Source organism: Fistularia commersonii, chromosome 20 (assembly GCF_037954325.1).
Source record: "Fistularia commersonii isolate RoL2024-O1a breed Wild chromosome 20, RoL_Fcom_v1.0, whole genome shotgun sequence".
Lineage (NCBI taxonomy): Eukaryota > Metazoa > Chordata > Actinopteri > Syngnathiformes > Fistulariidae > Fistularia > Fistularia commersonii.
The window spans coordinates 10,780,208-10,808,126 of record NC_141303.1 but is presented as its reverse complement, the minus strand read 5'-3'; the positions used below and the strand labels follow the sequence as shown (position 1 = coordinate 10,808,126).

The 27,919-nt window shown below is 39.0% G+C and overlaps 1 protein-coding gene across 2 annotated transcripts; it reads right to left on the bottom strand.

Moving 5' to 3' along the window:
* Window positions 1–618: 618 nt before the first annotated feature.
* Window positions 619–27,919, bottom strand: ezrb (ezrin b). Of its 2 annotated transcripts, XM_086166630.1 has the most exons (14): window positions 27,808–27,919; window positions 24,750–24,875; window positions 19,745–19,828; window positions 14,028–14,123; window positions 11,047–11,321; window positions 10,754–10,837; window positions 10,072–10,218; window positions 7,848–7,944; window positions 7,125–7,288; window positions 5,746–5,876; window positions 4,949–5,109; window positions 3,815–3,907; window positions 3,221–3,460; window positions 619–2,156 (listed from the first exon to the last, which is right to left on the bottom strand). In XM_086166630.1, exons 2-14 carry the CDS (start codon window positions 24,759–24,761, stop codon window positions 1,992–1,994), a joined length of 1,749 nt encoding a protein of 582 aa, XP_086022756.1. In that variant the 5' UTR covers window positions 24,762–24,875; window positions 27,808–27,919; the 3' UTR covers window positions 619–1,991. The 2 variants fall into 2 exon arrangements, with proteins under 2 accessions (XP_086022756.1, XP_086022755.1); XM_086166629.1 differs by lacking the exon at window positions 27,808–27,919 and having other exon boundaries at window positions 24,750–24,929.

The following is a 27,919-nucleotide window of genomic DNA, read 5'->3' as shown; positions in this document are numbered from 1 at the left end:
GTTGGTAGATGTCCAGGGGTGCATAGCCTTAGTGCTTATTATTCATGGCTGTTCCATTCCCGGAAAATTAAATTGCTTTTATTTCTAAAAACCTGTTATACATGGAAAAATGAGACCAGACAGTGATTAAGATTTTGAATGAATAGAGTTGTTGATTTGTCATTTCCTCTGTGGAAACTAGAATGATACTGAGTTGGGCTGAGGAGCACGTTGATATTTCTATTGTCGTTCAACTGGAATATTATGTGCATTTCCTTAATACAGAATAATCTGATAAAGAAATGTGTTTTCTATATGCAACATTAGTTTAAAGTGGAAAAAAGTAGGGTAAAAATTTGGTAATAGAAATGAAGACCCCATATCTGTGTGAAATTAGCCAAAAATGTGATTATTTGCAAGACAGTAACCTGATTTTTCTGAGTAATGAAAAGAAGTTTGTGAACATTGTTCCACTCATTCCCCCACTCACACCCCTCCACCCCTTATTGCTCAGGGGTCTTATCCAAGGCATAACAAGAAAACTAAAACATCACATGGTGAAGAAGACTTAACAATTAGGACAAAGGAGTCAGCAAGCTTTTTAGTACTTCTGGAGCACAAAGCAGATAGAAGCCAGTGTGTAATCATGGATCTGTTTTTATTGCCAATATGATGAACAACTTATTATAAAATCCTGTTCATATACAAATGCCAGCAGTGCTGTTTACTTGACAGCGTCAGTAGATGCTACTCATGTCCTTCTGATCCAAAGAGAGATATAAGAGACTGCGTGGGCCCATCCATTGTGACCTTACAGTTAAAAAAAAAAACTTCATAAATTACCTCAACCTTCGCTTCAACTTCAGTGGTCGTCTAACACTAAAACAAATCCTGCCCACATTTTCAGAGTAACATGCATGGTCTTATGACTGCGCCTTGGCGAAAAACTGAAGAGCGACTGTCTGGAACTGAGGAGGGTGGAGGGCCATTTGACAGTTGGAGGGTGAGAGCGCACGAGACGTGCTCCGCTTTGACTCGGCTGAGACGTGACACGGAACAGACGGACCTCAGATACGGAACATTGTGTGAGTGTTCTTGTGGGCACGGACCTCTGAGGAGAGATGGTCGTCCTTCTGGTGCCGTGCACTGAGGGGCGAAGAGAAGATTCAAAAGTACCGGGATGGAAAATCAACATCCTCCACTGATTCAAAGGTGTGCGGCTGTATATCAGCTACTCTTTGAAATAATAATTTAAAAGTAAATCTCTTTAATTTAGTGATCTCAACGGGGGAAAAAAGGGATAAAACAAGACTGCTATTATTTTGGTTAATATATAACACCTGTGAAACATAAAAAATGTTTCCATTTTAATTAGTAGATAGCAAAGTAGCAAAAATATACAAACCATGATGAAATACCCTTTTTAATGTCCCATATACAGTATAAATATCAAACTAGGCATGAATTACAACTACTGTAGCAATAATAAAGATAAATGGAAGTGTTCATATATGATGGAAAACAATTTTTCGGCCTGTACTGTGCTGCCCTTTCTGAGTGGTCGCTAGGAGACAGCAAACTGTCTTTCTCCTTCCAAAACAACAAATGACAACACGTCAAAAAAGAAGCAAGGCTTTACTTACATTCTCTATGTGCACATTGTGAAATAATCCATTTTGGCTAGTCTCTCTACCCATCAAACCTCTGCTTAAAAACAAGAATGGTTTGGTCGGAATCTAATTGTACACAATCACATACATATATCTTAAACACTAAGCGGAGAAAAAGATTTGGCACTAAGCTTTCCTGCAAAGCCCTTCATACTGCTATACGGTCTCAAAGCAGGAGTTGTTTTTCAGTGAGTGAAACCTGTGCTGCGCCTACATTGCTCCTGTTCAATCCGAAAGATATCTGCACAAGTGCAAGCGCACTCCTGTCCTGATAATTGTCCGTCGAGTGATAACATGTAGAGACCATTCAGAAAGGGTGAGAGGCTGAGGGCCGGATGCTTCTTATAAGGCTTCAAACTCGTCGATCCTCTGCTTGGTGTTGCCCTGCCTGATCTGTCGCAGAGTTTTGTATTTGTCTCGGCCGGCCCGGACGTTCTCACAATGAAGAATGTCGTTCTGGGTATTCTTGGATTCATCACGCGCCTGAGCCAGCTCTGAGGTCAGTGCCTGGGGAGGGAAACAGGAGACATGAGATTCAACCTCAAAGAAAGCAAACAACACTGAAACGAATGCAATGCCGTTATAGAAGCTTCAGCACTGCGTCACCATCCAAGATCTACCTGGACCACCTTTACGTTCTCTCGGTCACTCCCAGACCGAGTGATTTCCTGCTGCTACTGATGGGTAGTGTAGATGTAATGTTTTTCCAGACTGGCTTGACAAAAACATAGCTAATTACAAAAAAAAACAGAAATTGTAATAAAAAATAAAAAAAAGAAAAGAGAGAATCTGAAAAGGTACTAAAGGCTGAAAAGAAAAAAACCCCTCAAATAGGCAATTATTCTGTAAAAACAAACAGTAAAATTACCAGAAAGGTATCAGGAAATTTAAGCCAAATTTTTGCACAAATTATGTGATTCCATATCAGATCAATGATGATGTATCTAATTTCTTGGTTGAGTGGTAACACTTGGTTAATTTGTGTTTCTTGCAATTGCCATTTCCATCATTCAGACACTGAAAGTAAAAGTTGTGTGATTCCAGCGTCAGCAGGTGTTCACCACTCGCCTTCTTGCTGTCTTGCATCACTGCAGATCACTTGAAGATCCGACTTAATGGCTGATTTCCACATCTTTAGTTCAAGTTGATCTAAGTATATTACTTTTGTGGATTCTCTCCTTGCCACATTTTCCAACTAGCTCATGACACTCACAATAATAAGACTGAGGGAAATTACAGTAAAGTGGCTTGTGTCTCCAGGCACCAAATAATTTGGAACAGTGTCTGCAACCAGTTATTATATTAACTCTACCACTCAACTATACATAGATCCATCCACTCGTAATGACACTCACTATACGATCGTGACACTTAAAGCAAAATTCTTTTTCCAGAATTTAGGCAATTGTGTTCTCAATCATGAGATAACTACAGATTTCCTACCTTTTGGAGAGTGCGTTCAAATAATTGATATAGCTGTCATCAGCACACTCTCCTCCCTATCAGGCTGATGGGAGCATGTGTGACAAGGAGTGTCATATTCTATGGTCTTCTGATGCTCCGATCCTCACCTTCAGCTGTTTCTGCACGCGCTCATTCTTCTCTGCCTCAGTCAGCCGATCCTCCTCTTTGCGGTGGTCATTGATGCCTTCCGTCTGCAGGTCAGCGCTGTGCGTGCTGGTGTTCTCCTCACTGTCGCTGTTCTCGTCGAGGTGGTCGTACGCTGGAGGGGGAGGAGGTGGCGGGGGTGCCGTCATAACCATGTGCAGCTCCTCCTTGGTCTTGATCAGGTCGTTCTGAGCCTCCTTGGCCTGTGGAGAACAGAGGAGTGGATGATTGATGGAAAAATCCGCTGTCGACTCTTCAGTCTTCGAACCGAGAAGTTCACCAGTTTCCTTTTCGTCTATGGTTTGGTTTACAGACAGACCGAAATTACAGTCACCAGAAACCTTAAAGACAAAACGGCACAGTAAGAGCACGGTAGTTCACTTCATTCTCCTGGTTCAAACATTGTGGAACAGAAGAGAGTCGAAATAGATAAAATTACAGTCCCTGTAGGTAAAACATAGTTTAGGGACTGAAAATGACTTCAGATTTTCCAACCAGACAAAAACGTCCGGGAGTATTTTGAAAAACAGCAGGGAACCCTCAGTTATAGCCCTCACCCTGAGCTGCCATGTGTCAGCCTCCTGCTCCTTGCATCTCTTTGCCTCCTCCAGCAGGGAAATCTTAGCAGTGAACTCCTCAAGCTCTGCCGCCTGATTAAAAGAAAACGAAACAAACAAACAAACAAACAAACAAAGAAGTAGGACACATTTACTTAGAAGGACAATGAATACTTTCTCTTTCATTTTGCTGTCCACATGAATAATATAGAACCAAACAGTTCACTTTACTGGTTACACAAGATAAGTATGATTTAACTTCAGCAAAAAAAAGTACTTTTTAATTAAATAAGCACAATGTCTTATGTAAGAAGGTAAAAGAGAAACTCAGACTGAGTGTTAAATATTAAGACAAACTAACAACTTAACATTAGGTTACTTGATCTATATTTGTATAATCTCAGATTGACAAGATTTTTGGGAGTAATCACTACATGACTTGGCTAACTGAATACACAAATACCAGACTTCATGTTTCAAAGCTAAAAACCTGAAGCATGGCGCTTTTCCTTCAAACTTTTACATTTTTACTGAAGACAATACAAAGACTTGACACTCCAAAGCAAAATCCTTCAATACAGAACTGCAATAGTATTAGAAGGTATTGAGGGTTTGCTGAGGTCTGTGCTCAAAATGCTAACATGTCCTATGTTGTCTTATTTCAGAAAGTTAAACAGTATTGAAAAGCTGATCACTTCCACATGAATAGGGTTAAGGTATAAATTGTATTGCTAAAGTGTCTATTCATTAAAACTGCTTATGTTTGACAGTGGTTGAGGGGGGTGCGGGAAATCACAGATTTATCGTCAGCACAGACTGCTGTGGGTGGTCCTCAGTCCCGTGGCTCAGGCTGAGGGGGTGGTTAGCCTGAAGTAATAGGGTGTGGTCCAGCGGGGAGCTACAAAGTGCTTCTGTCAAGAGCTAGAGAAGTCATGCACTAATGAATCGTGTGCATAGCAATGTTCCTAGTAGAGACCTGAACCAAAAAAAGGCTGCAAGCTGTCATCCTCGACATATTTTTCCAGAACCTGCTCAGTCTCAGCAGGTTGTGTATTGCAGTGACTGTTAAATCAAGATGTTAATGCTGTCTGTACAATGTTTTTTTCCATTGAGGAATAAATTAAGAATACTGACTAGCTGATCCTGATTCTTCTTCTGGTTCTCAGATTGGCGAGCCAGTTCCTCTTTAGCCAGCAGGGCAGCCTGACGCTCTGCCTCCAGACGAGCTGCCTCATCCTCAGCTCTCCTCCGCTCCTGATCCAGCATCATGGCTCTCTGGAGCTGGTCCTGAAGATCTATAACAAAGAGTTGGAAAAAAAAAAAAAACTGCATTGAAAAATCTTGTTCGTTCAAACAATCCAAATTGAGTTTTGTTTCAATCAAATCAGAGGGGATTTTACATTACTTCCGTTATTTTGTTTGGGTTACTGCAAGAACTGTCTGAGAGCCTATCCTACTTATGACGATAGATACTGTTTTTAAAGAAGTTAAATGAACTGATAACTGATTTCTTGGATATCCCTGGGCACACTCTCTAGCACGTGTTAAGAAAAGTAGTGAGACATATTTAGCTGATATATAGACCATTAACATAAGGAAACACTGTCAATTGTTTGACCAGAAAATGCACTGAGATTACTTTATCTAATCTGGACAGTTATTTACCTTTGGCAATTTGTGAACAAGTGACCATGTTGTGAGGTCTATTACAATATAAAAAAGAGTGGTTTTATTTTATTTTTTTATCATATCGGCTTAAATTCAGCCATAACAGTTATGATTGGAGTGTGTCCCAAAATGAAGAACCTGTATAGAAAACCTGCAACAAGCATGGTGTTCACCACATGTTATCACCTCAACACACATTTCCAAACTGTCTGCACACATCTGCTTTCAGAGGTCAGTGATGTACGATCCACGACAATCCTCACCTTTCTCTGCCTTCTTGGTCTTCTCCTCAAACTGGTAAAGCCTCATCATCAGTTCCTGCTTTTCCCGTTCCATCTGCTCCTTCTCTTTCTCAATGGCCTCTCTCTTCTTCTTCTCGTTTTCCAGCTGCGCCCTGCAGATAAGACAGCCATCATTAGTCAATAAAGGCCACTGGCGTAGCCGATATTGTTGCTTCTGACAAACTTGTTGGAAACATGCACATAAAAACCCACAGTTGCGCACACGTTTGTGCAATGCACAAGCCTAGATTTCCAAAAGGCTGTAGTGGCTACTTAATAAATGTATCTCTGCATGCTTTAAAAAGATTAATTGCTGAATCCTGTTTTATTTTGGACCCTATTTTCAAACTTTTACCTAATATAGCTGAAAGAACACACTGACTAAGCGGTTGTACATAAATGAGATATTCTTTTAAAGTTATAGGGGCACCAACTCTCTGTCATTGCATTTATTCTTTACTTGATCCACAGAATACTTTAGCAAAACTATAGTTGAATTAAATGAAATGCACAAAGCCTCATATCTCAGAGGCAAGTACTGGATTTATCGAGTTCCACCCCAGTCAATTAAACCCAAACAGTATGAATATAATAAAGCTAAGGTAAAATCTGAATAAATTACCTGCAATTAATATGCGTAAAAAATAGAATAAAATTTGTTTTTGGAACAACTTAGATATTAGAAGCAATTTTCTTGTATTCATGCATTTTTTTTTATTTCCCTTTTTCCATAATTAGCAAATTTTCAATGTATTTATTACTAATTTCATATCTTGGTATTTGTCCAGCTTCTACTTTTTAGAGATTCTTAACTATCTGTTGATTATGTTCCTTAAGGGGCTCATTGAAAGCCAACTTGAAACTCCATTAGAGCAGGAGCCCAGATTCTCTGACAGCTACTAGCCAGCCACTGTGCATGAACTCAAATGCTGCTTGCTCGGGGCCTCCGATCTCCCTCACTGCTATTTACTGTGTTGTCTCTTCTGTCTTACATCACCATGTTTAAACAGCTGTAGCAGACTGACAGTAGGACGACAGCTGTAGCTGTAGAGACCATTCACTTTCGGTTCAACCCAGTCAGGAAGCAGATGTTCCCAAACTGAAAGGGAATGCCAGTGAATGGTGTATTTTCTTTATGAACTGAAAGCTGGCTGTCAGTAAGCTCGGCTGACAATAGAATCTGCCACCGGTAAGGCTGGTTGCGGCAGTGAAAAGCAAAGTCAGACTTTTTATTAGTGTTCTACTGGCCTTAATCTACTTCATAAAGAGTAAGCTTATGTACAGATTTTATTGATTAGCCCAATATTTTAATGAGTATGGCAATTACAAACAGCTATATACATTTTTTCAGACTGTCATACCTCTCCAGCTGCTTCTGCTGCTTCTCCTCTCTAGCCTGGGCCTTCATCTGCTGCACCTCAATTGTGTCTGGCTTACGGCGGCGCATGTAGAGCTCGTGGTTGCCCATGCACAGCTGCAGGATGCGCTTATTTATACGCAGTCTCGGGGCATAAAACACAAAGTCCTGAAAAGTGAAGAGGAAATGAAAAGGAGAGGAATGGAGAAACACAAGGCTGAATAAATGTTTCGCTGCCAGATTAAAAAAAAAAAAAGATTACTGATGACAGCAGTAGATCTGAACAGGTGCAAGGAAATGTTTTCTGCTGATTACTGCTGAAGCCTTGAAGCATGCACCGCTCTACTTTTCATTAAAGGTAAAATGGCATGAGTTTTTGAGGTAAGCCACTTATGACACTTTACTTAATTAAAAAACGCACAAGAGTCAATCAAACAAGAGTGTGTAAGTGTGTGTGTGTGTGTGTGTGTGTGTGTGTGTGTTCACATGTATACATGTTGCAAGCCTGATATAATTGAGGGTCTCAAATGATACACAACATGGTTGCAACATTGAACTAGAGACCCTTGCAACATAAAGGTTTTGACACGAACTCAGAGAATAATAAAAATTCCTGAGGTTCAGATAACTGCGAGCAAATAGAGAGCTGGAAAGAAGCAGAAATATGTGAGAGGTTTCATTGCCAGATAATGTGCAGAATCGTGTAAATTGACAGGTAGTTACTCACCGGAGATTTTTTGTCAATGGGCTTAATGATGAACTTTTTATCATTGAAGGATATGTTTCTAATCTCACTCCAGGGAAAGCCAATCTTTGGGGTCAACCTGAGGAAACAACCAGATAACCTTAATCGCTTACAATGACAACACGTTAAAAAGCACATATCATATTCAATATTTTGTATTGATCATTACATTGTAAATTCCCATTATCAGTAACCCCAGTGTTATAATAGTTGTATGCAACAATACTGGTTTCTTAGTGATACTGATTATTTATAGTACTCATCAATTCACTGCTGTGTATTTCATAATTAGGACCATGGACAAATGAAGACACTGTCCAAGTATGACAGACAGGTCCAGGGGTGTGGCTCATGGCCCTTTCGTACCAGACAACCTGAATGAGAGCTAGTTCCATTCAGCAAAATACACAGTAATACTTTGTACATGAAAAGCCAACAGTGCTGTTACCAAGAAATAACAGCAATGTGCCTCACAGTGAAACTTGGCCCTGAAACTGCACCGCCTGAACTGGAATTTCACTCAATTACTGTCACTGACACATGCTTGTGGAATTGAGAAAACAATGTGGATCTTATCTCAGGCATTTAATATTTCTACCTGTGTGCTGCACTCTATCACTGGATTCATATTAGTGCATATAGTAAAGTGTGCCTAAGGTCTGTTGTGGGTGGACCAGTATTGTTATAGTTGAATACTAAGTATCCCAAGCATTTTTCTGACAGAATAATATATGCAAACTTACAGCGAAAACATAGCAGCAACGGTCAGAGTAAACACCATATATCAGTCTTAGATATATTTTTTGCATTCAGGTATAACTGAAGTTTCACAAGATATCCCAGTTACTGATGGTTGAGTCATTTCACAAGGATCTATTTGATAGTTAGTCTGTTGGTAGGATTGAGTATCAGCAGAATTGTGCAAAAATACATGGTTGATTGTCTTTCAAGACTGTGGAAGGTTGTGGCATGGGCAGAGGAAGAAGTTATTAAATTAAAAAACCCAAATTAACTTTACACTGAAAATATCAGTTGTGAAAGATTATCTTGTCGAATAATAGATACCATAAAAAGCCAATAATTAGAATTATTCTTACAATAATATGTTGTCTAATTGTCAGCTAAACTGATTAATATGCTGTCAGGTCTGGAATATTAAAGTGAACAGCTAAAATAAGGGGAAATTTGCTACATTTATATGTAATTCAGACTAGGAAAGTGCCTCATTAGTGTTTTTCTCGATGGGTTACAAAGAAGGGAATTTTAGGTCATGAGGAGTGCAAATGTGTGAAATCTAAATATTGAGCAGCAGTGTGGTTATCACTGTAGCAGAAGGATTTAAACCAGACGGTGCACTGGCAAAGCCCTGGCTGCACAGTTGTGCTGTGGACCAGCTGCCCTCATTGGAGAGACACTGTTGTAGGTTAGTTTCACATTCTTTAGTGCTGCACAGCTTGAAAAACCAGTCAGCGTTGTCATGGCTACAGAGGAGGGCACCGTGGAGGAAAGGCATTTCTTTGTTGATCTCAGGACTACATAAAGAGACAGACCCACACAAGGACAGAGCAAGCCTGTGTTTTGCTAGATGGTGTACTTTTCACTATTACTTCAAATCCAACTACATGACATTAAATGTAATCAACGTTAGAGTTATTAAAATTCTACGCTTGTTGACGAAAGCCTACGTGCAAGAAAGAATGCTGTTAGGGACAACTAGTTTTTCGTGAGAAGAGATCCAGTTGCAAGTCACACAAGTGCAGTCAATGGCTTGTAGGACGTCCACCACAGAGGTCAGTGACTCAAAGGCAAGTCACCTGGGATTCCGTGTTACTCCCAACAGTGTCCTTTACATAAATGAGGCCACCGAACAGAAGGGCTCAAAGCCAATGTCAAAAATCATTTCAACAAATATTGGACCTTTAGCTCCCCAACAACAATGAACCTCAGAAATCTGAGGATGGCGGTAATGTCCTGTTATCAACCTCAATACACGGTTTCTCCAAGAATATCTTGATAAAATCTTTTTTATAAAACAGGGTGAAAGGTCATTAATTAACAGTGATGTGTTGCTCCAGAAAACATCTGTGGTCTAGGACTCAGACTAAAACCAGTCATATTATAGGATCTATGACTGTGAGAAAGATAACTTACTGCTGCTGCTTGCTAGTTTAGCTCAATGGTGAATAGCTAAAAAAAAAGAACTCACTTGTCATCCTTTTCATAAATATTAAGTCCCAAGGCATCCACTCCCAGCCACAGTTCTGTTCCCTTCTTATTCTTGATGTCAAAGTAGTTGACACCGTACATTTCTAGGTCCTGGGCGATCTTCAGGTATTCCAGCATAGCGTCTTCCCTGAAAGAAGGGTGAGAGCTTAGCACTACAGCAACATCATCCAGGGGTTTTCAAGGTGGGGTTCAGGAACTCGCAGGAGACATTTTCCTGTCTTCAGAAAAATTCAGTGCCAGGCAAGAAGAAAATTTTTGATATTACATAAATCACACTTACATCCTAACCTTTGACATATGTTGTGTTTATAAAATGTATTTTATTCATCATTTGCAACTACAAATACCCATCCTGCAAATTTCCAATTTGGTTTTGTATTTGAAAGAAAACAAACAAGTTTAGGTAAGGAAAAGTGATGCTAGAAAGACTATTTCTAAAATTATAATATATTGAGACACTAGTTTTTGTCCAATTTCAGAAAAAAAACATTTTAAATGAGAGTTTTGTGGCAGTTAAATGAAAAAAATTCAATATTTGTCGTTTCAATAGCTATTGTTGTTTAATTCAACCATTTTGTTTAAAAAAGTCAACATACTATGTGCATGTTGTTTAAAATAACTCTTAAAAATATAAGAACTCATTCAGTAACATCATAACTCACTTAAGCATCCCACGGTGCTCCTCATGCCACACCTGAATCCTCTCCTCCCACTGATCTTTGGACAGCTTGTGCTGCTCCATTACTCTAGACGAAGGCACATGGCAGGTCAGGCCAGCAATATCACCATACAGGCAACAAATATGTAAATATCATTCAATTTAGTGGGCATCAATTTACATATTTTGGGGGTAATATATGCAGTAGTTTCATTCTAAATAACTTTTCTCAATTAAATTTTAATAGTTTTTCATATTTGTTGAACTAATTGTCCTGATTACAAGAGCACTTTTTACCTGTGTGGCAGCAAACGTTCAGAAATTAGATATCCAGGCCGTTGAGCCTCTTTATTGTAGTCTCCAAACTTTGCCTGAACTGAATAGGAAGCCAGCAGCACAGCAGTTTCTGGTGGACAGTAAACCTCGTCACTTAGGATTCCCTCTTTCACCTGCAAGAAAAAAAGCTTCTGGGTGATGTCCTGGATCAGCTCTTCAGCCACATCTTCTGGGAAGAACTTGGCCCGGAACTTGAACTGTAGGGGGTTTTCCTTCTTCACATCCTGGGATGACACCTAGGGAGATGTTGAAAATAAAGATTATTGACATACACTGAGGGGACAACATTTAAAGGACACCCTATTTATGAGATTGTTACTATTCCTGTCTTGTCTCTGCCCCAGGGATCAGTTATAGGGCCCCTTCAATTTATCATTCACATGGCCCCCTCTCTGCTACATATTCAAAATAATATCAACTTACTATAACACAGATGACACCCGACTTCATATTGTATCTCCCCCAAACCAAATCCATTATTTTACTGCCTTCCTTTCTGACTATCTTATGGTGGTCAAATCATGATTCTCCTCCAACTTTCACAAAATTTAAAACAACTAAACTAAAGACCGTCTTATCAGTACAGCCTCTACCATTCACAAATCTAATAGTTTCTTCATCAACATTGGCAACTTGTCCTTCTAGTACACTGATTAAATTCTTGTATCCTTAGATAAGTTGATGCATAACCAAATCTGACATCCCTAAACCTAAAAGTCTGGCATGTTATACAGTCTTTGCTGAATGTCTACCAACTCTTTTGAGTAATAACTTATTTTAGCAATCAGTGCCATGCATCACAACTTCTTACCCTGGGACGGTAACTTCCTGCAGTCTTGCTTGGACATTTGCAGAAAAAAGTCATTTTTATGCGAAGCCTTACAAAGATATGGCTATTGGCTTCCCTTCCTATAGTAGACCTTAGACATGCAACAGTCAGATTGATATTCTAATTTAAAAGCTAATCTAAACGCTAAAGCATACAATTGTATTCACCAAATCTGTTCTTATACTGTTTCATGAAATTTTCCTACAACTGAACAGCAGGATCATGAAGACAATATTTAAAACACTTGGGGATAATCTAAGAAGTGTAAAGAACACAAAAATATTGCTCTAAACTTCTAAAGACATTTATATAGTTGGCAACAGTGTTTGACAGTTTGTGGATAACCTGTACTTACAGTAGCAATGGAGGATCTAACATTCACACTACATGGAAATGAAATTTTAAAACTCAGCTACAATATATGCTTGCACAATGTGCCTCTTCCTCTAATTTCAAAACAGGAACCAGGCAGTTCTGATGGAGAGAATGGAGCAGATTGAGGCTGAGAATATTCCAGTTTGAACTTTGCATTGTGATGCGCAACAGCGCATTGTCAACACACATAGTACAGTAAACTGCTGCAGACTAAAGCAAGCAAACTCTTGTATCCCCCTGATACTTGTTTAAGATTTTAAGTTCAAAAAGATGATTTTTTAACCTTTTTTCCTCTGAAAAAATATCCAATGTTGTATTATTTTTAGGTAAGCAGAAAAGCAAAAATTCCTCTTTAATTCCACCCAATATGCCTTCAAATTTTTGTGGTCATTCTGCTGTTTTCCCAAAATATATACGTATACATGAAAGCAGCAAAACTGATTCATCCTAGAAGCTGCAGGTGGCTAAAACAGATTATGATATCTTCTAAATTTCATCTGTCTGATTTGCCTGTAAATTTGGATTATAAAAAACTAATTTAATGTTAATAACATCCAGGTACTTTTTGTTTACTACAGGTCTCTAAAAAGACAATGGGGAGTTTTGGTTCACATAGATTTCATCATCTTTTCAAAAAACCCAAACAGCAGCTGGTTACATGCAGTGCTCTGACAGAGCCAGGATAGACAGAAACTAGGTATTCATTCATAATTACCTGCCATGTCAGGGGTTAAACATTGTGACCACATTAAAATATGTGAATATACATACTGTAGAATGGTGGCTATTGATTGACTAAAGGGCAAACACTGGAGCACCAAGTCTTCTGTCCCCACAGAGGAATGCAATCTTTTTGTCTATTATTTGTTGAATTTCACCCAGTGTATTGCAAGAGCTTAGAAGACATACCTTAGAATGAGTGAAAGGATACATCATCGAACAGTTTGTGTATCAGCAACATTAGCCATCCTATGTTTTGAGAATTGCTCATTCTGAAAGTAGCACTACTGTTTCAGCACAAATCAAATTGTATATGTTTAAACGGGATGTTAAAATTAATAAATCGTGGCTGCTTCCATCAACACTGCACCCTGTCGAATGCAAGGGCTGAAGTTTGCTTTGTAGGATTTGATTTCTCTTTCCTAGGTAATGATCCTCACTTGGGTGACTGAGTTCAACAGGTCTGGTGCTGTGCAGTCAGAAGACCTCAAGTTTCAGCATGTTGGATATTTTTGCCAATAAACTGGGAATATGCCACTACTTAAGGACATGCCTGACATCCTAATGTTATTCCGAGTCCAGGTTTGCAAAATAGACATTTTTCAAGAGGTTTTTTTGGTTTGATGGTTGCTGATGTCTATGACGTTCAGATTCATTGACCCAGCAGTTTGGCAGGAATCTCAAACGTATGGAGAACCCTGTAGAATCATGGATATTGTGTTCAATGATCTCTTTGTTTGTTAAGTTTGTGTGTACTATGACAGGCCAAGTATCAGAAACATGGATCTTTATCTCAAATGTGAATTCGCTCATGAGAAGTTCGCCGTAATTATTTTGAGAAAATGTCCATTGACTGAGTTGGGGTTATCATTAGGTGACCACTGCACATTGTGCAGGGAAACCATGTCTTATTCTAATATAAATGTTTCCTCAAAACTGGTCTGCTCTACAATTATAAAAGCAAATGGGTATTTTAGGTAAGTAATAATAATAAAATCTGCATGAGCCAGGGCCTTACCTTTTTGTCCAGTTTTAGCCATGTGTAATAACCTTTGCCATCCATATATTGAAGTCCAAAGTACCAGATTTCACGTAAGCCTATGGTTTTCACCACCTACAAAAAGAGGAGTGAGATTAAGACATGAAGAAATTACATTCTTAATGGCACACTTCTTTCATGTTACACTAGCAAAGTACAGAATTTTCCCTATCACAAGTACAGGACTGTCTCAGAAAATTAGAATATTGTGATAAAGTTCTTCATTTTCTGTAATGCAATCACAAAAACAAAAGTGTCATACATTCTGGATTCATTACGAATCAACTGAAATATTGCAAGCCTTTTATTTATTTGATATTGCTGATTCTGGCTTACATCTTGAGAAAACTCAACAATCCTATCTCAAAATATTAGAATATCATGAAAAAGTAATTTTTGTTTTTTTAATTGCATTACAGAAGATAAAGAACTTTATCACAATATTCTAATTTTCTGAGACAGTCCTGTATATTGGGGCTTTTGGCTACAGTACACCATAGCACCCTAGATCATGTTCAAGGCTATTCTGCAAAAAAACATGGTCCTATTGTTGATTCATGATGAGGAATAATACTGTATAACAATGTGGCGCTGCGTGAAGCATCCTGTCTTTGACTTCAGCGTGTAGGAAAAGTCAGAAAACTGGAGTGGAGTCTGCTCCAGCTCAAAAGCTGCTGCCAGGTCAGTGATTCTCATTTTTAATGTCTAGAATGTTAAGTTGTTAAACCAATTTTAATGGTAGCCTCACTGAAACTCTGAAACTCAAAAACTCAGACTCTTGTAATTAGATCAGCAATATTGAGAGGAAAAAAAAACAGTTATAGATCTGGAATAATCGGTTATGTTCCAGGAGTTACCATTTTCCACTAGCCCCTGACAAAACCTCAAGACCAGACGCTCTTTATGGGCTTCAGAGGTACAGAGAATTTTTTAAACATCACCAAGTACGAAGTTCAGTTTTCACGTATGAATGCTATAAAGCTGAACAAAGTGTGCCTGACGATTATTAATGCATCCCTTCGAATCTCTGTATCCAGTACAAACAAAGGTACCTAGGTAAAGTCAAAGTCAATACACTTTCATTGCTACCTCGCCAACTCTCAAAAATAAGTTCCAGCTTGGGTTAAAACTAAGATCAGAAAACCCTCTTTCTGACAGAAAAAAAGGAGGCCGCAGTGACCTAGTAGCGGTGGACATTAATGGCTGGGATTTCGGAAACTTTTCGAAAAGACTGTATTTAGCTCAGCAAGTAACATTACAAATGGCTTGAAATGATCAAGCACTTCTTCTAACCTGTAGTGAAAAACAAAGTCAATGAAGACAAAAAGCCTTGTCAGTGTTCGACTAATTGTACATCAGTGGTTGTACATTATTACTATACATCCTTACTATAAAGAAACCTAACAAGTCATGGTTGTTCAGATAGAGGGACTTGGTAGTCTTGAATTCTGAAAAAGAACTATTTCCATGATACACTTCACTTGATAAACATATAAGGTCTTTAACAAAGCAAAATACATTTAACCCAATTCTCTATGAAAATGATAATGGAAACGAGTATTAGTGGATTTACAGTTACACCAGTTCAGCAGATTGCAATTATAGCAGTTGGTTTGGCCAGATGCCTTGACTTGAATGTATTGATATTTCTCTCTTTGTGCAAGTGGTCATTTTCATAATTCTTAATTAAATTTCAGCCCATTTAAAAACACCTTTTCAAATGCATCAACACATACAAAGGCCTCAACAAATGACTAACCTACAGTACCTATGTAAAATTTATTGACCAAACTTTTAGTCTGCAGCCCCAATAATGAGCCATTATATGCATAGGTTCATCACACTCTAGCAACAACTGAATTTCAGTTGCAGCAAAGAAATTATATCTTTACAGACTACGCCTGTCACTTGATTCCTTCGAATCCCAGGTTGTTAGTGTTGCAGCATATCAAAGTCACAGTGAGCATAGATTCATCTGCAACTGTGCAGGATAGTGAGAGAGAGCAAAAGTTTCTCTGCTGGATTAATGAAAGCCCAGGTCCTATGGTAAGAGAGAGGGATGCCATGGAGCTGGAAAAGCATTTATTGACTGCATCCCCTGGGCTGAATGATGCAGTGACTAAGGAGGTGAGGAGAGAGGTTCGCCCAGGCAGGCCCCAAATAGGGGCAGCCACCAAAAGACTTTTTTCAGGAAAAGGTGTTTGGCTGTGTGCATGCATATTGAGTAGGTACTGGTCCCAAAAAATGGGTCTATTACAGTCAGAACACATATTCATTGTGGGGGGAATAGCAAAGAGAGGGTTTTAATGCTGTATTTTAAATGCACTGCCTAAGAGCAGTTCTGCTTATGTAAAATGTCACAAAAAGATAATCTATTATGCAACATGTCCCTTCACTTCAAACGACATTGTAGCAACATTTTGACACCGGCTTTAAATTGTAGGTTGAATGTGCAGCCTTTATTGGTTTGGAGAGTGATTCATATTTTTGTTTTTGACACCTGTCAACGAAAATGTTACTGTTGAAGCTTTGCATGTTTCCTACAACCCACATTGCCCAGCCCCCCCACTCCACACATCCCACAAGTTTTATACAATTGGTTATGTTAAACACGGTGCCTTCTGAGACTGCATTAGATCATATCAAAATCTGGTGCCTTGCCCTTCAGAACATGGAAAACTAATGGATGGCAGAAAAAAATAATCAGTGAAACTTCTGTTAACTGCTGAGACTTCGTTTTCTTTTTGACTGAGACATGAGGCAAAATGCAATGTGGAACATACAGGCAGTGAAAATGCAGCAGGGTGTGTAGGGGAGTGGCAGCATTTCTCTTTAAGATTGGCATGACAGGGACTAAGGTTATGATCAGCACTGACCACATAGGCCACACCAGGCCACATACTCACCCTGGAAATGAGCTCACTGCTGTTACTCAGCATTTCCACAGACCCTGTCTGACGATCTGGACTGTGCAACTTGTATTGCAGGAACATCAGGATTACAGTCAATAGACCCAAATATGACCTGGTTTAATTTGTTCTGTTAAAAACTACAACTTAGACAGAGAATTGTGATTGTTTTAAATAGTTTCCATGAAAATTATTAAAATGTATCTTTGCTCTGATATACAGTAGATCTTTTTCATTTGTCTGACACCATCACAAGGGCCAAGTGATTATTCAAGCCTTTCTAACAAGGTGGGGGGAATTCACCAGTGCCTATTTATACCATCATGTCAAATGTTAACATTTGAGTCTTCCTTCCTGCAAATGAGCCAAACAGTGTGTTACAGCTTCAAAGGTAATATTAAACAATATTAATAAGAGATGTAATAAGAGATGAAATAATCAGAAATTGACCACATATACATATTGAAAGTCCCAAGAACATCACACCTCAGAACAGGGCAGTTCTTTCAACATAAATGTATGAATAAAATTGTGTTGCTGAGATGAAGGGAGGATCCCCGAACAGGCAGCCACAGTACATACAAATGGCAGCACTACACTATTGAAAAACGAGTTTAACAGGAAGTGGCTAAAACAATGCCTTTCCTCCGCCGGTGCTGTCATACAACTTCATGATGGGTTCACGTTAATGACATATCATCTACATGTAGACTGCCGGGTCTGATCATTTTAGAAAGCAAAAGCAGTACAGTTATTACTTTGGAGTTTTGATGAAAAACTCATTCAAGAAGTATGATTTTACTTTATGCTTTAAACAAGATGAAATACAAGAGCACATGGAGAGATACATCAAAGACTTAAGAGATTCAAATCAGATACAGGTTCCTCTGGCTTGGACTAAGTTCCCTTGTCAAAGCAATGTAATTTTGGTCCAGACGTGAAGCTAAAGCGGAGAAAAAACTTTATGACTTTGTTGTCATAGAAAATAGTGAGATGAGGATATCGTTGATCTCTAATCTGAAGCCATGGGGGCGAAGACAAACAAATAACACTAACAATTCAAACTTGGAATTACTATCTACTATAAGTAGCTAAACATCTTCCTCCTTTTCTTTGTACTTTATCACGGACACTAAAATATATCTAATGCAGGGTTTGTGTTTCAAATGTTCTTGTTTAGCTCATTAGCAGCCAACATGAATGGTCCTAGTCAATTATTTTTAATTAACTTGTGTTGTGTCTGTTAATTCACTTAGTAATTTTTTAAGATTTGGACAGTCAACAGTCATCAAACTCAATGTCCTACTAAAGTTAATGGATCTATACTAAATACTGTGACTGGCATTGAAGTTAGATGCTTCCTTCAGTCTCACAGTCTATCAAAAGATTTTACATCTCTGACAGCTATCATTTTCTCCTCTACTAAAATTAACAAGTGCTAACGCATTAGATAACGACTTAATAGTTTTCAATTAACATCAGAATTAAAACAATAGGTTCAATCACAATGAATCACAGCCCTATAAACTATAGTATAATAATTATTTTGATATTCAATATCAACCCAGATAAAACAGTCTATGGTTAAACAAATTGTGAAGGTCCACATGGAATCAAAAACACCATTGCTGTGGTTTAATGTGTCTTCTGTTTCACTTTTGTTACCTATTTTTGTAGAGGAATCAGGGCCAAACAGTAAAACATATTCTCATTGGAACGTACAAACAAACAGGGAACAAGCACATAGGAGGAGTGGGCAATGGATATGTCATAATGATTTTCCCATGTTCCAAACGGCCAGTGACCTTTTGGTCGGAAGCCCACCTCCTATTTATATTGCCCATTATAGCTTTCTTTCATTCTGCACCAAGACAGCCTCAGTTCCTCTTTAAACTCATTCCATCAGCATTCTCAGAAAAGCATTAAGCTCTATTTGCTCACTGATTCTGATCCGTTAGTTCCCATCATAGCAAACCGTTTATGACAAACCAGGAACCCTACTGGGAACAGAGACAGCGATGAAGACACTTGACGGCAAAAGCTGCCTTAATCTTGTCTGAGGAAGATAACTTTTCAGACCTTGAAGTAATGAATGGAAGGAGCTTTGATGGGATAAAAACGAGGCTGAACACTTCCTCCAAGAGCGTCACTCTCTTAGCGATCAAATCCACTTATCAGACGTGGGTCTGAATTGACGGTAGAAATATAAAACTACAGAACAATATAACTTTAAGAATTTATTTCTGTCACAGGAAATATTTTTTTAATTTTTTCACACTATTAAAGCTTGATGAAAAACCTGTCAGATTAAACTGTCACTACGAATATAGTGAGGGCTGAGGAAAAAAATCATGAATAAAAGCAAGATTAAGGTGACATGTACAGTCAAGAATTAGCACTTGCTTAAGACAATGAAGGTCTTCATATTTTAGAAGACAACACAACGTTTACAAACAGTGATTTACTTTCTTGCATGAGATACAGTAACAGGCATAACAATCTCCTATTTTTTATTGGCAGGGACAGTATTTTCCTGGACACCGGGCTGTTTGGGCAGCTGCTAAGAAATCTTACATGGAAAAGAATGTTGTTTACACAATTGGGTTTTCTTGAATGGAACTAAACTACAGCTTGTCTTTATGAAATTAAATTATCTGGATACTTAGAAACCCTTTTTCCATATCTACATGCATAAGGATTTACCCATATGTGGAACTAGAAGACGTTTCAGATTGTTGTATGAGCAGTTTATTTGAATAAAAAACATACTTCAACAGGAAAGCCTACCTGGTCAAACAGCTGCTTGCCTGTGGTGTTTGGTTGGATGGCAAACTCCAGCTCAGCGTCCATGGTGGTGACGCGAACATTGACCTACAAAAACACATGTAAAGAACAGATTAGAGTGACAGCGAGTTCCTCAAAAGTATCACAAAATGCAGAACAGAGCTTTCAAGTGTATGCATTTAGGAGTGGACTTGGTAAGAGGGTGTATTGACAGAGTAAATACATGGAACTGTGTTTATCTCTGCTTTCAGACGTGCTGTTTTTAGAAAAGTCTGCTGCCAAATCTGGGCTGGCTATTCACAACCTACTGCGTCACCTTTTTGATTTAGTCAAGACATGAATGACAAGAGTATAAAACTGATTAGCTGATAATTGATCAGATTAGCTTGTGGAAACAAAAAGAGGTGCTCCATCTAACTGAAACCTCAGTCAAGTACAGAAAATGCATTTTGTATTCCTGTGATAAATCAGTTATTTTAAAGCTATTTCAACAAAAAAAATCATATAATCAAATGTATCCTTTAAAGAGGGATAAACAATTCAGCACTGTACTGTAGGTTTAGAAAACATTTGGCTCAGATGGCATATAAATGTCACACAAGCAATATAACAAAACACAAATATTCACAATAGCTGCTTTGAGGAAATGCACATTCTGAATTTTCATCCGTGGGTATAATGTCAAATGTTTCTGGTATTTGCGGGGGTTGTGAGACACACAGTTCCTCATAGCATCAGCCTACTGATCTGCATTGAAAATGATAAAAAAGAAGTTAGTAGGCACTGGCTAAAGAGCGAGAAAGGCTGGAAACAGAGGCCTCCAGTGACATCTTTCATCTCCAGCCCATTATGAGCCTCAACAGTCAATAAATTTAATGACGCTTGGTGGAAAATAAGGATGTCTGGCATACAGAAGTGGCTAGTCTGCTGTCTACCAGCTCCAGATACTCCTCTGAAAAAAACCCAGGCTGAGTCAGTGACTGACTTAAATCCTACAAAGAAGACAAATCCAATCACAGCAGTGGATGTAAAGCACTGCACAACTTTGCTGTCCAGGAGATTGTGACAGGACAGTTGTCTAGACAGTGGATATGCAGGGGGGGCATTTTTAACCAAGTGTTTTGACGGTGCCAAATAAGATTACAGGAGAGTTGACCACCTTGGTTTGAAATTGACTCACTTGGGATTAAATCCCTGGATTTGCAGCAATTCTTTACTTTTAAAATGTAATTTAAGTGAAGGAGCTCTCAAACCCACAACAGCACATGTGCAAGCCATTTGAATTAAGACTTCCCAGTCAACTCTAAAAGGCAAGGGAAGTAGAAGCTATACAGCATTTGATTTACACAGCAAAACAAAGATCTTCTTTCAGCCGCAGTCCCCAGCAGTTCTTTGATATCACAGTTAGCATGGAAGAGGCACACGAAAGCGTGCCACAGAATACAGCAGAAATTTATCAGAAACAGATCTAATACCCCATGCAAGTGACTGCTTGAAAAGTGAATCTAGAGTTTGTTTGACAGTTTGAGTTGCTTCTCTCAACAGGCGGAATAAATTTACAACAGTTGCAGAGTTGCAGATGAAGCGTCAAGAGAAAAAAAACACTGTAACCAGTAGAGGATGGAACATGTGAAAGTGTGCTGCAGGCAAGCCAACAGAAACCACTGAGTGAGTGATATCTGATCTCAATGCAGGTCTTCCAACTCCAACTCACAATAAACTGGGGCCTTTCAGTGCAATAAAGAAAACATGACACATATGCTAAAAATACACGACGGAGCATTTCGCATTGAGCAACCATAGTCAGAGGAAAGTTCAGACCTTTTTATCAGCCGAATAAATGCCAGCCACATAGGGTACTGGCTCAGCAGTAAAGGTAAGATACAGAACTTTGGTAACCAAGAAACAACCAGGAAAATAAGCTCTGGGGCAGCAAACACAAGTAAGGACAACTGCAGATTAAAGTATTTTTCTAAGAGATGATAAATGGCCAAAAAAAAGACTGATAGTTTATCTCATTCTCACTGTTGTCTTTTGAATAGTGAGGTTAAGAAGCTCCTCTGGGTCACGTTAGGGAACTGAGGCGGTCATCAGCTTCACGCTTAAACAATGAATAGATTGCAACTGCATTCTTCGGTGAAGACCTCTCAATATTTAACCCTCTGCATAGTTTGCATGGCTTCACAAGTCTTTTGCAATGGGAGTCGCCAAAGGGATTCCACTGAAAAGGTCTGAGAAAACAAAAAGGAGTCACGAACACCTGCCAGTCAGAGGTCATATTAGAAGGTGATCTTTCATAATAAATTTGGTGCCTTTGAATCGACCAAGTCTGACTAGCAGTCTATACATTCATACATATACATATACATATATAAATAGTACGTTTGTGTGTGTGTGAGTGTGGGTGTGCATGCATTTATGCATGCATAATAAAGGAACCAATTGGGAAACTTTAATAAGCCATTGTTTTAAACAAAACACTTAACTGAATCTTGACTTAAAACTGTAAGTATGAAGCAAAATGATTTCAAGGACCTCAATGAACATCAAACACTAACATAATAGCATGGGTGTTCAAAGTCAAAGTCATGATTGAGTCATTAAATATTTAAGGAACAATACTTAACAAAGAGAATGGACAAGAAAGAGAAACACCCATCTATGTTGATTGTGGCCACTCCTCATGTGTTTGTGTCACAGGCTGTTGGCCAAGGAGCACGATCCTTTGCTTCTGACAGTGTTTCATTCACATATGTGAAACATGAGGCACTTAAGCTGCAGTAACAGTGTTCACTCCCCCACAAATCTGCTCCACCTTCTTGCTGTTGGTTGTCTTGGACTTCTGCCATAAAATATCTGATTTAATTAAATCTGAACTGTAAAAATTCCAATTAGAAACTGCAATAATAGCAGTTACATACTTTACCCAAAACAATCAGTCGAAAACAAAAGGATTTTTAGAAAACGTCTGTCTGTCAAAGTTACATGTATGTCCTAAAGTTCAATATTATAAATTCCTCCATGAGATGTTACAATGAGACAAGAATTGACATAACATAACATGTTTTTCCTGATAGCTGATCCAGTGGGTCTAGTCAGTGTTGTACTGATTCTGAGCTCATTCTTAGTCAAAACATGACTAATTAAATGACTCTGAAAAGAGAACATGTAACAGCCGGCTAATCTGTGGCCTGAAACGCCAATGCTTGACCCTCCAACATCTCAACTTTGACTCCAGAACCTAAAATATGCTTTTGTGTGTCTGAGCTGCTGACTATTTTCCAGCAACTAATCTAATTTCACACTTTCCTGGGGAGTCAAAATATAAATCCCTATTTACATACAACAAATTTGCTCAGAGTGACACTCAGCGTTTTAAGGATTACCTTGAGGGCTCTGGTACAATCAGCTTCAAAGGCACAACTTCATTAAAACAGACTTAGTGTTCTATTGATATTTCTGAGGCAGTGCTATGAATTCAGGCAGGGCAGATCATGAGGCTGCACACTGAACACATAAGGAAACCAGAGACCGACATCAAACTCAGGATTGTGAAACCTTGACCAAAGGTCCTAATAGCAGTGAGACATCATCAAAAAAAGCTGTTTTCTGGTGAGTGCTACAATCAGACAGTTATCATGTCATTTCCACGGCGACGCTCCTGACAACCCTGAGGCCATTCTAAACAAACCAACAATACAACACTCTTCATGGCGGTTGAGGGTATCTTTGTCATTGTCATTACAATGTGCTGCACCGCTCGGTAGCAACTGGTCTCTGGTCTATTTTTGGATTTTAAAAAAGATGGTCAGATCTGATGGTGTTTTATAATGTTAACTCATTGATTTAAATTACTTTATGTTGAAGGGAGTATTTTTTGTGGCTCCCCTTTTTTTTAAGAAAGACAGGAAATTTAGAAAAGTATTATTTAAGAGTCAACTTAAGGAGTCAATTCTAAAACACAACCTCTGGGCTAAGAAAATGTTATAAATGGAAAATGCAGCAAATGTTGCTTTAATTATCATGAGGAAATACGGTTCGCTCCCCCTGCATGTATCACAAATTTCCATTCCGTTTTCCTTCATGCTGAAAAGCACACATATGCTATTTTATGCCAGCCAGAAATTTCCAAACAGTGAGCTGAGGGAAGGACTGTGAAGGACTGTGTTGGACTGCACAGTGAGAAATAGTTGGGGTGGGGCACTAAGAGTCAGCGGCAACCATGAGCCAAAAACCTGTTGAAATATACAGGACGACTTAATTATACATAATCACTTTTTCTTTTTTTAATTTGACATTAGCAGCCACAACAAACAACTGCTTAAAGTTTCCACAAAGTCTTGAGACTGCAGTCCTCATAGCCTCCCTTTGAGAAAACGAGAGATTTTCAGAATGAATAGTCTTTCTACTCTCGCTCAATCACTACTGAACAACAGGAGGCTCAGTAAAATAAGAGAAAATTGAACTGAACATGAATATATCACCCCAGGATATGAGAGGAGCATGTGATTTAAGTGGAAACACTCTTTTACACAAGTTAAGACTTGTCAAGTACCCTTTTTCCTGTTTATGTTTATTGTGTCCCTAATTAATTAAAAGTTTAACCTAATCCGATGGTTTAATTACGGATGTCCTCACTGAGTCGTTTGTATTATCCAATCCGTTTTTACTGAGTAATACACACCCTTGACAGACTGATAGTTCATTCAAGCGGACACACACCAGTGGTCTGTCAAAGCCTCCCCTTGTACTTCTCAAATAAATATTCACCATCACAACTGCGGCCAAAAAAATCTGCCGATAAAAAGTCCTTCACACGCACGGCTTGTAAAGATGTTATAATTAAGAAGACCTTCCCAGAAAAAAAAAAAGGAAAAAAGTATAGCTTTTAATTTTTAGTTGAAATTGAAAAACGATTTCTGTATCATCTGCGAGTACCGAGCACTGATGCTTGGCGCAGGAGAGAATACCATTCAATCGCCGAACGACTTAATATCACCTTACTTACCGCTTTGGGCATTTTGTCTGTCCTTGTTCTCTTCTTTGGCTCTGTGTGAAAGGCTGTTGAAATAAGACTGCTTCTACAGACGGGACTTGTGCTCCTTTCGGCGTTGGTTCTCTAAGCGCTCTCCTCCTGAAAAGACAAGAGAGCGGAGAAACGAGTTTCGGCCACTTCTGCGTTTGGTCTGAGCCCGATGCTTTGGCAGGCGACAGTCATCACAAATTACCTCCTTAGATAAGCTCCCGGCGGCGAGCTCACCAAAATAAAAGCACGGCTGTCATAATATGAACATGTATACAGTATGTGCTGCCTCACTCTGCATTCATGAATACACAGGACAAGGTGTGCGAAATGCTAGGTAAAAACACATCTAGAAGCCCGCCATCCAGGCTGTAGGGAAGTTATCTAAAACAAACCGGCCGGACACCACTTACCTACACTAACCAACAACAGCCCGAAACATATCAACAGGGTTTTCAAATGAGTTCTTTCCATCATCAGTGTTTCCTTGAGTTAGGCCCACGACATCTCAAGAACAGTGAAATCTGGCGTCCTGGAAACTGATTTTATTGTTATGGCACAAGACCTCTGGCATATTTCATTTGAATCTGTTTTCATTTGTTTCTCTGACTAAACAAGTGTTTCATAAATATTTGTTAAACATTTAACATTGAAATGGTCCGTCCTCAAACTGACTGATCGAAAACAAAAACTTCATGCTTATGACACAAATTTAAGCTCTCCAATAATGCGAATTGCACTCTGACTTGTTGGGGAAAACGGGATATTTTTCATTTTTCGGATGTGGCTACCATGTAGCCAGACATACTTTGTGAGAATTGCACTACTATTGTGCTGTAGTTTCTAACAGCGTGTTGGCTGTTTCAGTAATTCAGTTCAGATATGGCTATCCCCGCTCGCACATGTTTTAATAGAATCTCCATCCAATTTGTTCACGTCCTTTGGCATCAATAGATACTCTTGTAGTGCAGCCTCCATCTATAGAACCAGTACACCTTGACAATGAGTCCACCTGTCAGAATAAATGCAGGGCAAGGAAACACATGAGATGCAAATGCCTGCTATGGACTTGGGTAGTGGATCTTTCCATTCACTATGCGACAGCAAGTACTAAATTTGTGGGTGCACGGTAGTTGTTGCATCATCACAGATAGATTTTACAGAAAGTTCTTTTCTGCAGCCTTTTATTTCAACCTTTTTACCTCGCAGATAAGGCATTATCATTTTCAAGGCAGTTGTACTGCTGGCTCTGGCCTAAACTAATTATACGAGTGATAGTCAGACTATAAGTATGCAACTCCAGGAAAGTCCTCTGTAACTTCAAAGTTGAGGCCTGCTTTGCAGAAGTGATTGGGTTATTGTCTCTTCAAAAGATGACCTTGTGACCCTTTGGTTACCACAATACGACCCGGTTGAACAGCAGCATTTACTAAAACTGAGTGTGGTTTATGCGCAGGAAGTGTATTTTGAAGAAATAGGAATTTCAGGCGGTCAATTGTCAGACTGAGCTTGCCTGACAAGTTCCCAACGACCTTCAGTTAGACAGTCAAACAGTCAAGAGTGTTTATGAATGAGATCTTTAGGTTATTTTTCCAGTCACCGCATCTCCCAGTACAGTAGGGGTTTGTCTTATCAGACCGACCTTCCTGATAGATAGAAGCAAGAAGAGGTCTGCTTATTTGGAAAACAATGGGCCTTGACAAAGGCCAACAATCTTGCCTGCCAACCAGTCAGATGAAGTGTTTCTGTTAAATTACAGGGAATACAATAAGACATTTCCCCACAGTGACAGTCTCACCCGGGTTAAACGTAGATAAGATGTTAAGTTCGATGTATGAAATTTATGATTATCAGTTTTCCTTTTTTTCTCTTTCACTTGGGGACATTCCTGGGAGCAAAACAGAGAGCCCTATATTGAGATTGAGAAACATTATAAAAAACATGAACAAAAAAAATAAATAAATAAAATGACAGCTGTTTATCATACTTTTATTTCATGAAGAACTGATGTTATTTGGCTCGTTGTTATTCTGTTGATCAATTACAAAGTACTGTGACCAAATTCACTTTGTTGAATATAATTTCTATTACTTAACATCTCCCCTGGATTCCGTTTATGGGATTGTTGGACTTGTGCAAACATTTAGTGAACTCATCTCAACTATATTAAAAGAAAAAATATAATTTTGTGAACAATGTAAAAAAATCAGCCTATAAATAGAATGGATTATCCAATATATTCTTTCAGTCGTGTAAAAGCAATAGATAGCGTGTCATAACGTAATGAACATTCTAGAAGGCCCGAAGCTATGATTTCTTTAAACATAATTATGATGTGAAAAAAAGCATCTGAAACTACACAGACACATGTGCATGTTTGTGTACTATAAATGTGTAATTAAACACAAAATATGGTCTTGATTTATTTACACAAATCACACTAGCTCCTGCTCGCCGCTACGGTTTTATTTTGAAACGTTTAATCGGAAGAGGGCCGGTACATTTTTCTACCTTAACACTGTTGACTCACACTGCCAGATTAAATATGGTAACTGACTAAACGCACCTCACCCAAAGGCCATGATGAAGTTACCCACCCATTTTTTTTAATAGTATTTTATTTTGACGCTTTCCGTTGCTACTCAACAACGGTCCCATTTTCAGACGCACGGAAGTAGTTCAAAAGATCCATTATCTCCTCCAAACCCGGCTGAAGCACTGCCGCAGCGCAGCACCAGTCGAACCAAGCGTCTTAACCAATCTTCACAATATTACATTATGCGACAATAAACAAAAAGTCAAGTATTTAACATTTTAGCAACGTCTCCGTATGCCCGTGAGTCACGCCCACAGCGGCAATGACCAGCGTTGCGGGACGAAGACTAGCAGTGATTGTGATGAAGATATCAGTTTATGGCTCTTTGTTGCCTTCCCTCTAATCCCATAGACACCTGTTGTGTTTTCGCCTCCTTTTTTGGAGAGAAGCGTGTCCGTTAGAAAGCTGGAGTCACGAACACGTTACTCCATCTCATGGTTTTCTTACCGGGGCGTGATGCTCTGTAGCCGGGTGGAGGCTCCGTTGTCTACATGCGGTCCGGGGTTTAGACGGGCGCAATATGGCGCTCAGTCGTCCCACTGGAACCGGACGGTTCTGC

Bases quoted from the DNA above. Each gene is read 5' to 3' on its own strand.
- ezrb (XM_086166630.1), bottom strand. The intron at 3,461-3,814 runs GTGAGGGCTATA...TGTTCTCCACAG, and splicing joins CTGACACATGGCAGCTCAGG to GCCAAGGAGGCTCAGAACGA. The intron at 2,157-3,220 runs GTGAGGATCGGA...TTCCCTCCCCAG, and splicing joins GCGTGCAGAAACAGCTGAAG to GCACTGACCTCAGAGCTGGC.